The sequence below is a fragment of the Erinaceus europaeus genome, chromosome 15 (genome assembly GCF_950295315.1).
Source record: "Erinaceus europaeus chromosome 15, mEriEur2.1, whole genome shotgun sequence".
NCBI lineage: Eukaryota > Metazoa > Chordata > Mammalia > Eulipotyphla > Erinaceidae > Erinaceus > Erinaceus europaeus.
Genome location: NC_080176.1, coordinates 5,940,066 through 5,954,615, shown reverse-complemented (window position 1 = coordinate 5,954,615; position 14,550 = coordinate 5,940,066). Strand labels below are relative to the sequence as shown.

Below are 14,550 nucleotides of genomic sequence, written 5' to 3'. Positions count from 1 at the left end.
CTGTCCAGGGAAGTCTGGTCGGCATCCTGCTGGCATGTGGAACCTGGTGGCTGAAAAGAGAGTTAACATACAAAGCCAAACAAAGTGATGAACAATTATGGGCCTACAGGCTGGAATAGTGCAGATGAAGTGTTGGGGGGTACTCAGTGCAGACTCTTGCATACTTTTGCTTTCAAGTATATGTTTTGCCCTAGTTTATGGATACGTGTGGACATATGCTCTCTCTCATGGGACCGGACCTGGTCTCTATCTAGGTTTTGGGACTTTGTTAGGAAGTGAACTGCCTGGAATGGAATTAGAGAATACTATGAAAGGAAAGGTCTCACTCGAGTAATGAAGGTGAAGGGTTGTCATTCCACACCTGGAGTCTCTGGACACAGTCTGAAGTGAAGCATGCTGAGGTGGTACTCGTTGTGTTGATTTTTTTTTTTTTTTACCAGAGCACTGTTCATCTCTGGCTTATGGTGGTGATGGGGATTGAACCTAGGACTTTGGAGCCTCAGGCATGAGAGTCTCTTTGCATAACCATTATACTACCCCTGCCCAAAACACATGAACTTGGGGCAGGGGAAAGCAGTCAAACTGTTGCTAAGACTTTGTGCAGAATACTATGGTGGCGGTGAGGGGCACAGGGCTGCAGTGGTGGGAGCAGTGGTGGGAGCTGCACTATAGCCCTGTAATATTTTTTTCATTTTTTTATTTCTCTATTGGGGAATTAATGATTTATATTCAACAGTAAATACAATAGTTTGTACATGCATAACATTCCCCAGTTTCCCATATAACAATACAACCCCCACTAGGTCCTCTGTCATCCTTCTTGGACCTGTATTCTCCTCACCCACCCACCCCAGAATCTTTTACTTTGGTGCGATACGATATTTTTTCTTTTTTAATATTTATTTATTTTCCCTCTTGTTGCCCTAGTTGTTTTATTGTTGTAGCTATTGTTATTGTTATTGATGTCATCGTTATTGGATAGGACAGAGAGAAATGGAGAGAGGTGGGGAAGACAGAGAGGGGGAGAGAAAGACACCTGCAGACCTGCTTCACCACCTGTGAAGGGACTCCCCTGCAGGTGGGGAGATGGGGGCTGGAATCGAGATCCTTACAGCTTCTCCTTGCGCTTTGCACTGTGCTACTGCTGGACCCCCACCCCTGTAATCTTATGACCTTTTAAACCATTATCAAATCACTAATAGAAAGAATATATATATATATATATGTATATATTTGCCTCCAGGGTTATCGCTGGGCCTTGGTGCCTGCACTAGGAATCCACTGCTCCTGGAGACTACTTTTTTCCTTTTTGTTGCCCTTGTCGTTTATCATTTGTTATTATTATTGTTGTTGCTGCTGTCATTGTTGTTGCATAAGACAGAGAGAAAGCATAAGAGGAAGGGAAGACAGAAAGAGGGAAAGATAGACACCTGCAGACCTGCTTCACTGCTTGTGAAGCAACTCCTCCTGCAGGTGAGGAGCCAGAGGCTCGAACAGAGATCCTTACGCCGGTCCTTGCGATTCGTGCCATGTGCACTTAACCCACTGCGCTACTGCCCAGCCCCCATAAAAGTAAATTTAAAGAAGAAATACACAGGTCACTAAAATGTGACTGGATTGGGAGCCAAGAACACAGGACTTTTCAGAAATACAACTTCCTGCATACTTTCTCCAAAAAAAAATGATAGGGGATAAAGGATAAAGTCTCAGAGGGCACTGGAGCAAAGTGGGAGGAACTGGAGTCCCAGGAAGGGTCCTCTGCCTCTGGGGCATCATTTTTTTTACCAGAGCATTGCTCAACTCTGGCTTATGGTGGTGTGGGGGATTGAACCTGGGACTTCAGAGCCTCAGGCATGAGAGGCTTTTTGCATAACTGTGGGGTTGGAGAGGGGCCCCGAATACTGAGAGCAGCTGTTGGCCTGAAGCCAACTGTTCCTTGTTCTGTGTGGATTCGACCTGTGCCCACCCTGTGGTAACTATGAAAAGGTGGGACGAGAAGTGATCGGGGTCGCAGAATCTCCCTTTGCTTGGAAGGGTGTCAGCGGCCCAAGCTGAAGCTTGATAATAAAGGCTCTTGCTAGTGCATGTGATTCTGGTCTTCTTTGCGTGAGACTGGGACTCAAACTTCTGGGCATAACATACGGGGGCTCGTCTGGATGGTATCGGCTTGTGGATCCACCACTCCCACGTCCATACAGCAGAGACAGAAGAGTTCAAGACCAGATGGCAACTCAAGTCTGTTCCCAAACACCCGCTCAAGCTCCGACTGTTCTGCTCGTGACTCTGTAGACTCTTTCTCTCCTGGTGACTCTAATCTTTGTTCCTGCTACTACTGGTCCTCACGCCCCATTGATACCGGGACAGTAGTCAGAAACCGAGACTGGCCCAAGATTGGGCCCTAAAAGTTACAAAAAGACAGGGGGGATGTGGGGTTGGGGAGGGGCCCCGAATATTGAGAACGGCTGTTGGCCCAAAACCAGTTGTTCCTTGTTCTGTGTGGATTCCACCTGTGCCCACCCTGTGATAACTATAAAAAGGTGGGACGAGAAGTGATTGGGGTCGCAGAATCTCCCTTTGCTTGGAAGGGTGTCAGCGGCCCAAGCTTAAGCTTGATAATAAAGGCTCTTGCTATTGCATGTGATTCCGGTCTTCTTTGCGTGAGATCAGGACTCGAACTTCTGGGCATAACATATGGGGCCTCGTCTGGGATCCCCATCTCACTAAAAGAACACCAGCTTCACTGAGCCTTCAGGTCAGGTATCTGTAGCGAGAGACCCTTGGAGTCAAAGGCGGACGTGCTGGGCGGCTCTGAGTCCAGGGTCCTGGAAGACGTCCCAGATCCTGCAGTAGGGGGTTGGATCCCCCCCGCAAATTTGGAAGGGGAGAGTGGGTCGGCGAGAGAAGCGTCGGCGAGAGGCTGTCCTCCCATCTGTTGGTTCAGAGTGTTGGCGGCTGGGCCGCTGGAATTTTCTTTGAATATATTGTGGTCTCTGTATTCTCTGTGTATTGTCTCTGTATTTTCCTTGTGTGTGTTGTCTCTGAGTCCAAAGTCAGGAGTCAGGCTACTTCGACTCCTCTGACTATGGTCCTGAATCATTTTAGAAAATTTAAACATAGAGGTCACAATTTGGGTCTAGAGGTAAAACAAGGCCAGAGGATCACTTACTGCCAAAATGAGTGGCCAGCCTTCTCTACCAATTGGCCCCCAGAAGGAACCTGGGACCTGCCTACTATCTATGCCACCAAAGACGTCATCTCAGGACATCCAGGACCCCCAGACCCGATTTCTTATATCCTTACTTGGCAGGATCTGGTAGAGAAACCCCCCTCTTGGCTAAAACTTTTTCTTCCTCCACAGGGTTCAAGACCCGCCGTTCTTGCTTTAAAGCATTTTCGTCGTCAACCTACTGCCCCTTCTGCGCCCCCTCTCATTCCTCTCACTCCCCCTCCAACCCTATTCTCCAAGGTGGTCCCAAAGAAGACCTCCTAGAGTACCCTCCTCCCTGCCAACCTCAGCCTCCCCCAGTCCCACAGGAACCCCCGGCAGCAGGCCAGGACTTACGGAGCCCTCCTCGTATGAGAGCCCGTACAGCCCGGAGGACCCCTGACTCGGTGGCCCTGCCCCTCCGAGCCCCAGGACCCCCGAATAAGAATGGCGAACACCGGATGCAGTATTGGCCGTTTTCCACTAGTGACCTTTATGACTGGGAAATGCAGAACCCTAGGTTTTCAGGAAAACCAGCCGCACTCATTGATCTGTTAGATTCTGTTGTTTTTACCCATCAGCCGGCCTGGGATGACTGCCAGCAGCTTTTACAGATTCTTTTTACCACAGAGGAAAGGGAAAGGATCCTCTCGGAATCCCAAAAACTTGTGCCTGGGGCAGACGGGACCCACCTTAACCCGGCCCTGAGAGATGCCAGTTTCTCTCTGATAAGGCCCACCTGGGATTTAATTCACCTGAAGGTAAGAAGCTCACTAATTTGGCCGAGATTAGTAGTGTGCAACAGGAAAAGATAGAAACCCCAGCTGCTTTCTTAGAAAGAACTATGGAGGCATATTGAATGTTCACTCCCCTAGATCCAGAAGCTCCAGAAAATAAGTCAGCAGTAATTATGGCCTTTGTAAACCAAGCTACCCCTGACATAGCAGATAAGTCTTTACAGGAACTACTGGCAGGAGCGGAGAAAGTCTTTAGCAATCAAGAAACCCCTGAAGACGCCAATTAGGGACAATGACAGCAGCTAATGAGCGACAGACGCGCAGCCTCACCAAGGTGTCCGTTGGCAGCTACAGCTGAAGGCCCTTGGTGGAAAGGCCGAGAGGCCCATCCTCCACGAAGATTTGAAAAGAGCAGAGGTCCATATGGGGAGGGAAAAAAGAAGCTCCTTAAAGATCAGTGTGCATATTGCAGGGAGAAGGGTCACTGGGCCACAGAGTGTCCGAGAAGAAAGGGAGACAAAAAGACACTGGGACCAAAATCCTGGAACTGGGTGAGCTCGGTGACTAGGGCCGACGGGGTTCGGGTCCCTCCCCAAAACCAGGGTAACTTTAACAATAGAGGGGAAACCTGTTAGCTTTTTAGTAGATATGGGGGCTCAACATTCAGTGTTAACCCAGTCCATGGGAAAACTATCCAAACAAAAGACCTGGGTACAAGGAGCGATTGGCATGACGCAATATTCCTGGACTTCTCGGAGGACTGTGGACTTGGGGAAGGGACAGGCATCTCATTCTTTCATGCTTGTTCCCGAATGCCCCTGCCCCCTTCTTGGGAGAGACCTGCTTTCTAAGGTGGGAGCACCATTACTTTCCAACCCCAAGGACCAGTGGTTGTGACCACCAGCTCCATGCCAGTTCCTATCCTTGCCTTGAATTTGGCTGATGAAGCTTCCTTGAGCGCAGCTGCCTTGCTCCCTGACCCTGAATTGGAGGCTCCCTTGCATGGCTGCTCTGGGATTCTGGGCTGCGCATCTGGCCTCCGGGAAGACCTGAGGGAACAGCCTTTGGAGGGAGCAGGGGTGAACTAGTGTACTGGCGGGAACAGCTTCATTGGAGATGGCGTGAGGTGTGCTGGGGCTGCGGTGGCTACTGAGCGTGAGACTGTGGGGGAAGCCGCCCTGCCCGCAGGGACCTCAGCCCAAAAAGCTGAATTAATTGCCCCCAGAGAAGCCCTCAATCTGGGGAGAGGGAAAAGACTTAATATCTACACCAATAGCCGCTATGCCTTTGCCACAACCCACATCCATGGGGCTATATATCGAGAAAGGGGACTGCTCACAGCTGAAGGTAAAGCTATAAAAAACCAACGGGAAGTGTTAGACCTATTAGAGGCTATCTGGATGCCAGATGAGGTGACCATGATACACTGCCCTAGACACCAAAAGTGAGAAAGTCCTGTGGCACAGGGCAACCGCCTAGCGGATGCCACAGCCAGACGAGTCGCATTGGAAAGAACTGACGAATTAGCTCTTTGTCTGCCAGACCCTGGAAAACCCACCCTACCTGATGAGCCAAAATATACACCAGATAATGAGCTCCAGAAAAAAAAAGCTACCTCTCGCTGATAAGCGCGGTGACCGGTGGGTAACAGCTGATGGTAAACTCATCTTACCCCAAGCCGTGGCCAAACACCTGCTGCAGCCTATACACAGAACCACCCACCTGGGATGAAGAAAAATGGCCGAACTTTTGCAAAAAGCCAGCCTGAGAATCCACAGCAAGAACCAACTGATTAAGGAAATAGTTGCAGAATGCAAAGCCTGCAGACTTGCAAATGCTACCAACCAGCCTAGAACTCCCAGGGTGCATGAGAAAGGAACCAGAGCAGGTGCCTACTGGGAGATGGACTTCACTGAGGTAAAACCGGGAAAATATGGGTACAAATATGTTAGTGTTTGTAGATACTTTCTCAGGATGGACTGAAGCATTCCAGACTAAGAGAGAGATGGCCCAGACAGTGGTGAAGAAAGTACTCCAAAAGATTTTTCCCAGGTTTGGTATGCCCCTTCAATTAAGTTCAGATGGTGGTCCAGCCTTCGCTTCTCAAGTAACCCAGAACTTGGTAGGTGTCATTAGGGCAAAATGTAAATTACATTGCACCTACAGGCCCCAAAGCTCAGGACAGGTAGAAAGGATGAATAGAACTCTAAACGAGACCTTAACAAAATTAACTGTGGAGACTGGCATAGACTGGGTGACTCTCCTTCCCTTTGCCCTTTATAGAGTAAGAAATAACCCCTATACTGCAAAGCTGACCCCATTTGAGATCATGTTCGGTCGACCCCCTCTCATAATCCCAGCCTTGAGATCAGACTTGCTCGCTGATATTAATGATCAGAACCTGCTTACATCCGTACAGATAATAGTTCGAGTCCAAAAGTGTGTGTAGCTGAGACTGAGAGCAATATATGAAGACTCCTTGCGACTCGTGCCATGTGTGCTTAACCCACTGCGCTACTGCCCAGCCCCCATAAAAATAAATTTAAAGAAGAAATACACAGGTCACTAAAATGTGACCGGATTGGGAGCCAAGAACACAGGTCTTTTCAGAAATAACTTCCTGCATGCTTTCTCCAAAAAAAAAAAAAAAAATGATAGGGGATAAAGGATAAAGTTGCAGAGGGCACTGGAGCAAAGTGGAAGGAACTGGAGTCCCAGGAAGGGTCCTCTGCCTCTGGGGCATCTTTTTATTTTTCTTTTTTTACCAGAGCGTTGCTCAACTCTGGCTTATGGTGGTGTGGGGGATTGAACCTGGGACTTTGGAGCCTCAGGCATGAGAGGCTTTTTGCATAACCACTATACTATCTACCCTCTGCCCTCCATTTTTTTTTTCTGCCTCCAGGGTTATTGCTGAGGCTCAGTTCCTGCACTAAGAATCCACTGCTCCCAGAAGCTCTTTTTTTTCTTGTTGCCCTTGTTGTTTATCGTTGTTGTTGTGGGGTATCAGTTCTGTTGCAAGAACGACCTAGCTCTGTCGGTCCGGGGAAAATGAGGGGGGGAGGAACGACACACCCCTAGCTGCCCCTCCTGTGCAGAGCAGGTACTCTCAGCACCCAGCGCGGACTCCCAGTGGGAGAATGCCTGATTGGGCCTCATTTTTTTCGTCCAGGCTGCCGCCTGCCAGAGAAAAGTGAATCGTGTACAATGCGTACGTACCCTTCGCCAGGGCACCAGACTGCTGACCTGTGATTGCACCTAGCAGCTGGGGCAGTGCCCGCCCCGCCCCCGCGGAAACCACGCCCCGCCCAGTAACCACGCCCCTAGCGATCACGCTCCGCCCCCTAGGAACCACGCCCCTGGTGACCACGCTCCACCCCCGGAACCACGCCCCTGGCGACCACGCTCCGCCCCTGAACCACGCCCCCTAGCGACCACGCTCCGCCCCTAGTAACCACGCCCCTGGCGACCACGCCCCGCCCCCGAACCACGCTCCGCCCCCTAGTAACCACGCCCCTGGCGACCACGCCCCGCCCCCGAACCACGCTCCGCCCCCTTTGAGTCACGCCCCTTAGCGACCACGGCCCCCCCCTCAAGGTGCTGACGCAATCACACGGCGCCGCAGCTCTTCCGGTTCCGGGTTTCGCTGCAGATTCTCGGCGCGCTGGGGTACCCGCGGCTCGGGGCAGTACGGCCGGGGTCCTAGAGGTTTGTGAGCTGCGTCGCGAGCGGACCTGGGCCAACACGTGGCTGCCGTGAAGAACTGGCGGCGGGTGGGCCTGAGCGACTCCAGGACCGAAGGGTGCGATCTTCCTCCGGGGACCCCACTTCAGGCCATTGGGGCAGCTGCACTCGGTTGGGGTGAGGCGGGCTGACAGGCCCACCCAGCGTTAGCGGCGCTTTCGTCCCGGGCAGGCACTGCGGCTCGGCAGGACCCTGTGGGCTGTGCTGAGGTGCCGGTACCCCCAGTGTGACCCCCGCGAAGACCAGCGTCCTGGTGGGACGAGGTGGGGGGGGAGTCTGCAGGGGGCCGAGGGAGGGTCTCCACAGCATTCAGCTGCTCCTGTGGCCGCAAGATGGAGCCTGCGGCCGTGGCCGCCGCCGTGCGCCTCGCCGTCCAAGAGGCCGTCCGCACTCTGCGCTCCTCCGAGGATGGGGGCACGGTCCTCTCCGCCCTGGGCCGCCTGCAGCGCTTCCTGGGTGGCACAGACGCCCCGGCGCTCCCCGACGAGCAGCAGGAGTTCGCCAGGCTGCACTTGGCCACCGTTCTCCGCTGTCTGGTGAGCCGGCTGAGCCCGGCCTGGCTGGAGCTGCTGCCCGCTGGCCAGCTGGAGGAGCTGTGGGCCAGTTTCTTCCTGAAGGGCCCTGCCGACCAGGCCTTCCTGGTGCTCATGGAGTCCATCGAGGCCACCGAGGGGTGAGTGCCGCCTGCCTGGGGTCCTGAGGGTGAAGAGGGGGGCGTGTCCTTGTCCTCGTAGTGGGTGGGCTCTGTCTGTCTTGCCTTGGCTGAGGGCCAGCACCAGGGCCCTGTCCCCAGGAGCGGTGCCAGGCTGACAGGAGAGCATAGGCCAGGGCTCGTGGGGACTGTTTTTAAAAAATATTTGTTTATTCCCTTTTGTTACCCTTGTTGTAGTTATTATTGTTGTTGTTATTGATGTCATCGTTGTTGGATAGGACAGAGAGAGATGGAGAGAGGAGGGGAAGACAGACACCTGCAGACCTGCTTCACTGCCTGCAGGTGGGGAGCCGGGGACTATTACCCCCAAGCATAAATGCAAGCCAGCGAGGGCCAGAGTGGGGGGCATGGCCAGTGGGGGTGGGAGGCCGCACCGTGCCAGGATGTAACCATCTTCCACGCGATGCGCGTGTGGTGGCTGTGGAGACCTTCCCGTGGTGGCCCTTTCCACTGCTGTCGGCGGGGTCCTGCCCATCACACCTGCTCTCTTCTAGCCCCAGCTTCCGGCTGATGAAGGTGGCGGAGCTGCTGGCCCGTTTCTTGGGCGCTGGCCGGCTGACGGCTGTGCTAGAAGGACAGTGCAGGCAGCCGCAGGAACCGGCCTTCCCGCTGTTCCAGGAGACTCTGCTGGCCCGGCTGGTGGGCCTGCCCGACCTCCTGGGCAACCAGTTGCAGCGAGAGAACCTGACAATCTTCCTGCCCCAGAACTACTTCCCTCTGCTGGCCAAGGAGACCGCAAGGGCACTGGGTACCGTGGTGGACTCCCTCCGGGGTGAGTCTCTGCTAGGGGTGTCCAGGGGTGGTGGGACTCAGACCTCCCCAGAGTCACTGTCCTGTCCCCACCTGGGGTTGCTGTGGCCACCAGGCGAGCTGTGTGCGGCACGCTGAAGCGGGATGCGTGCACTGTGTCCCTGGCCTGCTCACACCACCAGTGCTCCAGCCACCTACCCGCCCCTCACAGGTGGCTCAGACTGCTCCGTGTCCTTCGTGTCCCAGGTGCTGGGGAAGGCCTGTGTCCAGAGGCGACATAGTGAGTCTCTGTCCCTGGAGAAGTGGGGGTGGGGTGGTGGGAGAACAGTGGGCATGGGAGCACTGGGCCCTGATCTGGGCTCCCTGTGGTGGGCAGTGGGTAGAGCCCTACTGGACTCAGGCCTGTGTTGTCCCCAGAGGAAGTCCTGGGTGTGCTGGTGCCCCAGCTGACGGTGCTCACGGAGGGCAGCTGTCTGTGGCAGCGTGTGTGCTGGCGCCTGCTGGAGCAGGTGCCCGACCGGGCAACGGAGGCCGTGCTTACTGGGCTGGTGGAAGCCGTCCCTGGGTAAGCGGGGGATCCCTCTGCAGCTGCTCTCCCATGCGGTGGGTTGAGACCGCTGCTGCCTCAATGACGTCGAGTCTGTGCCGGTCCCTGCAGGCCTGAGGTCCTCTCTCGGCTTTTGGGAAACCTGGTGGTGAAAAACAAGAAGGCCCAGTTTGTGATGACCCGGAAGCTTCTGTTCCTCCAGTATCGACACAAGGTGAGTGCCCGGGGTCAGCAGGTGCAGGGTGGTGACTGGTTGTCCAGGAGATGTGGCCACATGCTGTGGCTTCTTCCCACTCTGCCCCGCTGCTCCCCAGGACCCCAGGTGGGCAGGTGACAGTGACTGTCCGTGTGCTGGTTTCCTTGCAGACACAGGAGCTGCGGAGCCTGCTGGGGTACCTGGCCTTAGACAGCCAGCGGCGCCCGATGCTCGTGCAGGTGAGTGGGCGGGGAGGGTACAGAGTGCAGCCAGGGCTCCTGGGCAGTTAGACCAGTGGCACGTGCCTCACAGGTGCTCAAGGAACTTCTGGAAACGTGGGGCAGCAGCAGCGCCATTCGCCACACGCCCCTGGAGCAGCAGTGCTACGTCAGCAAGGCTGTGCTGCTGGGCCTGGGCCTCCTGGATGAGGTAGAGCTCCGTGCCAGCCGGGAAGGTGAGCAGTGCAGGGTGTGGGGCGGGGGAAGGGGTCCCTCCACTCTCCCCCATTGCCCATTCCCTGCACCCCGACCTCTGTGTTCATGCAGAGCTGCTGGCCAGCCTGATGGCGGGGGTGAGCTGTCGTCTGGACAGCAGCCTGCCTGCCGCACGCCGACTAGGCATGGTGGTGGCCGAGGTGGCCAGTGCCCGCATCCAGCCTGAGGGACCCCCCCTCAAGTTCCAGGTGAGCCAGGCCTGGTGCCTGTGTCACCCCCTGGTGTGTCTGCGTCTTCAAGCGTTCTCTCCAGATGGGACTCCCAGGCTGTGGGGGCCCTCAGGAGGGACGCGGCCCCTGCCTTCAGCCTCCACGTTTGCCGTGGGCTGGCTGCCTGATTCCGTGTGCACCTGTAGTACCAGGACGATGAGCTCAGCCGTGAGTTGCTGGCCCTGGCCACTCCCCAGCCTGTGGGTGACAGCCCCTCGAGGACGAGGTGAGCAGGCGTCTGGTGTCCCAGTCGGGGCTGGTCCTAGAGGAGCTTAGACCACCTGGGAGATGAGGGCCATCCCTGAGGCCTCCTTCCTGTTCCCCCAAAGCCTGCAGGCTGCTTCAGCCCCTGCTGAGACCCCCGAGAAGGGAGCACTAGGTGACGGCGCCCCCCAGACTCAACCACAGGGTTCCGACTCTGAGCCTGACAGGTGGGCCCAGGAGGGCCTATGGGTGAGGGAGTCGGGATGGGTATCACTGAGGGAATGAGTCTGTAGGGGTTGGGAGGTTCCAGAATATGGGGACCCCTGCCCATCATCTGTCCCAGGTAACAGACAAGCCTCATTTATGTTTCTGCCACAGTGACGATGAGTTTGTCCCCTACGACATGTCAGGGGACAAGGAACTGAAGAGCAGCAAGGCGCCCACTTACGTGCGGGACTGCTTGGAAGGTGGGCTGGGGAGCTGGGCCCAGGACCCCCAGGCTGCCAGCCTGCGGGTGGGAGGTTCCTGACGTCCCCCGTCTGCTCCCCTGCAGCCCTGTCGGCCTGTGAAGACTGGGAGCGCTGGGAAGCTGCCCTGCGGGCTCTTGAGGCGCTGGTGCTCCGGAGCCCGGCTGCCACTCGGGAGGTGAGCTGTGGGGCCCGGAAATGGGTCATGGCCTGGGGGCGGGGCGGGGCGGGTCTGAGGTACCCCTGTGTGCAGGTGAGCGTGGAGCTGACCCGGGCACTGCTGCACCTGGAGGAGCGAACAAGCGTGGTGGGCTTTGATGGGCTGCGCCAGAGGGCTCTGGTTGCCGTCACCGTCACAGACCCGGCCCCCGTGAGTCCCCGCGGGACCCTGTGTGCTGGGTGGCTGTGAGGAGCCCTGGACCCGGGGTAGTGTGTGCCCATCCAGCCTGGGGGTCGTGGTCACAGCGACCTCACTTGCCGTGCAGGTGGCTGAGTACCTGACCTCCCAGTTCTACACCCTCAACTACAGTCTGCGCCAGCGGATGGACATCCTGGACGTGAGTGAGGGCTCAGGACCCCCTCCAGTGCAGGCCCTCCCACCCCCTGCAGCGAGGCCCTCTGTTCCTCTTAGCCCAGGGCAAGTGAGGCCCAGTAGGCGGGGACCTGAGGTCTGAGAGGCACCAGGTTGCCAGCAGGGCGAGGCTCAGTGTGGTGCCTCTTCCCTTAGGTGCTGACACTGGCTGCCCAGGAGCTGTCTCGGCCGGGGCGCCTCAGGAAGGCACCCCAGCCCAGCTCCCCAGGCCCCCCTTCCTGGCCAGATAATGCCCCAGCCCCGGCCTGGCGGGCAGTGGTAGAGGAGCGGATCCGTGGCAAGACCCGGCGGTTCTCCAGGGTGATCCGGGACGCGGGGCCAGACTTTGGGGGGACATGGGGTGGCCAGTTTTAGGGGACAGCAGCAGTCTGAGGGCAGTCTCCTGGCTCAGACCACAGGACACGTGATTGGTTTGTGGGTGGAGGGGGTAGCACAGTCTGCTGCTGCACTGTGGGGTGTCACCTCTGGAGCTGTTGGTATCACTTGGTGCCCTCCCTCCCCCTTCCTGGTGGGGTGGGGCTGGGCCAGGGCTCCCCTCAGGGGGCAGCAGTCAGCAGCCCTGAGCATCCCAGCCCCTTGTTGGCAGGGCTCTGCCCGGAGCATTCCGGCTGGTGACCCCAACAGCTTCAGCGCAGTGGCTGGCTACTTCTTCTTCCCCCTCATTCAGCGTTTCGACAGGTTAGCCAATTTGTGGAGTCTGGCGTTTCGGGTGGGGGAGGCCTGAACACCCTGTGGGTGGGATTTGGGTCAGGGTGGGGATCTCAGGCTGGTCAAGACATGACTGGGGTGTGGTACCCTTGGCATTGGGTGTCTGCACCCACTCCCTCTCCTGTAGCTCAAGGCTCTGTGGGAGCTGCCCAGAGGAAGGGCCACTGCCACCCCCCACACACACACTATGTGCTGGGTCCTGTGTTGCAGGCCCCTAGTGACCTTTGATCTTTTGGGAGATGACCACTTGGTTCTGGGGAGACTGGCCCACACCCTTGGGGCCCTGATGTACCTGGCTGTGAACACCGGGGTGAGCATGACAGTCACTGCCTCCCGCCCCCCTGTATGGGATGTGCCCCATCGATGTGGCTGGCTGCTGGGCACCTGGGGCTGTGGGGGGTTTAAGGCCTAGGCTAGGTCCACACACTGCTGTTTCAGGCGGCTGTGGCCATGGGCAAGGCGCTGCTGGAGTTCGTGTGGGCCCTGCGCTTCCACAGTGATGCGTGAGTGGTCTCTGGGCAGGGTCCCCAGGCTGGAATCCTGGGGAGGGGGGTGGGGACACTCCCTGGGTATGTGAGGGCTGGACCAGCTTGTGGCGGGAGCTCTGAATAATGGGGATTCCTAGCTGGGGATGCGTCTCGTGCTCAGCCTGCCTTGTCCACAGCTACGTGCGCCAGGGGCTGCTCACTGCTGTGTCTGCCGTGCTGCTAAGCATGCCGGCCCAGCGTCTGCTGGAGGACCTGCCTGACGAGCTGCTGGAGGTCAGGTCATGGCTGGCAGGTGAGAGGGGGTGGAGGGTGGGGGGCAAGCCAGCTGGGAACGGACTGTCACCCTAGTATGAGGACGGCATATGTGCGCCTCCTGTAAAGTCTGAGTCTTGTGGAAGGTACAGTGAGTGCCCTGTACCAGCAGGCTCAGAATCGTGTTCTGCGGGGAGTCGGGCGGTAGCGCAGTGGATTAAGTGCACGTGGTGCAAAGCGCAAGGACTGGTTAGGATCCTGGTTTGAGCCCCCGGCTCCCCACCTGCAGGGGAGTCGCTTCACAGGCGGTGAAGTAGGTCTGCAGGTGTCTCTCTGTCTCTCTTCCTCTCTATCTCCCCCTTCTCAATTTCTGTCTCTATCCAGTAACAAATATAAAAAAAAAAAGAATCATGTTCTGCATGGTTTTCGGATGAAGTTCCCTGTGCTATGCATCCATTCACAGGCACCTGAGCAGCCTGTCACCTTTGGGCTCAAGAGGGACAGCACTGTCTTGTCTCTGGACTCCACTTGGAGGTCCTGGGCCCCATGACCCTTAGCCATCTTGCATGTGGCACCCCCATGTGCGCATCCTGGGGCTGGGGTATGGGCCCCTGTGAGTTCCCAGCAGGCCTCGAGCACTCAGGACATTCCCCCTGCTGGCCTGGGTGTGGGGTCTGGGTGGGGAGAACCCTTAGCTGGTGTCTGAGGCGCTGCCTAGTGGTTGGGTCCTGAGCTGGTGGCACCCCAGCCGCTGCAGGTGCAGAGGGAGTGAGCAGGCCCAGCCAGGCCAGTTGTGCCCACACTGAGCTTCTTAGCAGATGTGGCTGAGCAGGACCCGGACGAGGACTGCAGGGCGCTGGCTGTGAAGGCGCTGCTACTTCTCCAGAAACTCTCGGACAAGCTCCTTCCTCTCACTGCCCCTTAGTCCCTGACTCTTGGTCCCAGGGCCAAGCAGCACCAGGCTCCTTGAGGAGGCAGCCAAGGAGCAATGTCAGGCCCCACCATCTCTGAGCACTCAGCAGAGCCACACGAGGCCTCTGGACCCCTCTGGAACGTGGGGTGATGGGGACTGCCGGGGAGAGACTATGGAGCCTCACATGTGCCCCCTCCCCATTTTCTCACCTGGAGGCAGGTGAATGTGAAAATAAAGGAGTGACCCCCCCCCCAGAAGCCGGTGCTCAAACCCCACCCTGGTGGCTGATAGCAGGGACCTTGGCCCTCCCCTCGGGGGTCATGACGGCAGGAGAG

The 14,550-nt window shown here is 56.9% G+C and overlaps 1 protein-coding gene across 6 annotated transcripts; it reads left to right on the top strand.

The window, feature by feature from the left end:
- Positions 1 to 7,561: 7,561 nt before the first annotated feature.
- Positions 7,562 to 14,463, top strand: TELO2 (telomere maintenance 2). 6 transcript variants are annotated; one of them, XM_060172635.1, is made up of 21 exons: positions 7,563 to 7,741; positions 7,855 to 8,356; positions 8,890 to 9,167; positions 9,357 to 9,425; positions 9,563 to 9,710; positions 9,804 to 9,906; positions 10,059 to 10,127; positions 10,201 to 10,342; positions 10,434 to 10,570; positions 10,738 to 10,817; positions 10,921 to 11,022; positions 11,174 to 11,262; positions 11,349 to 11,440; positions 11,516 to 11,632; positions 11,748 to 11,819; positions 11,990 to 12,154; positions 12,441 to 12,532; positions 12,773 to 12,872; positions 13,001 to 13,065; positions 13,227 to 13,342; positions 14,121 to 14,463. In XM_060172635.1, exons 2-21 carry the CDS (start codon positions 8,016 to 8,018, stop codon positions 14,225 to 14,227), a joined length of 2,484 nt encoding a protein of 827 aa, XP_060028618.1. In that variant the 5' UTR covers positions 7,563 to 7,741; positions 7,855 to 8,015; the 3' UTR covers positions 14,228 to 14,463. The 6 variants fall into 6 exon arrangements, 4 of the variants coding, with proteins under 4 accessions (XP_060028621.1, XP_060028618.1, XP_060028620.1 ...); XM_060172637.1 differs by having other exon boundaries at positions 7,573 to 7,647; XM_060172638.1 differs by lacking the exon at positions 14,121 to 14,463 and adding an exon at positions 13,475 to 13,590 and having other exon boundaries at positions 7,562 to 8,356.
- Positions 14,464 to 14,550: the final 87 nt, after the last annotated feature.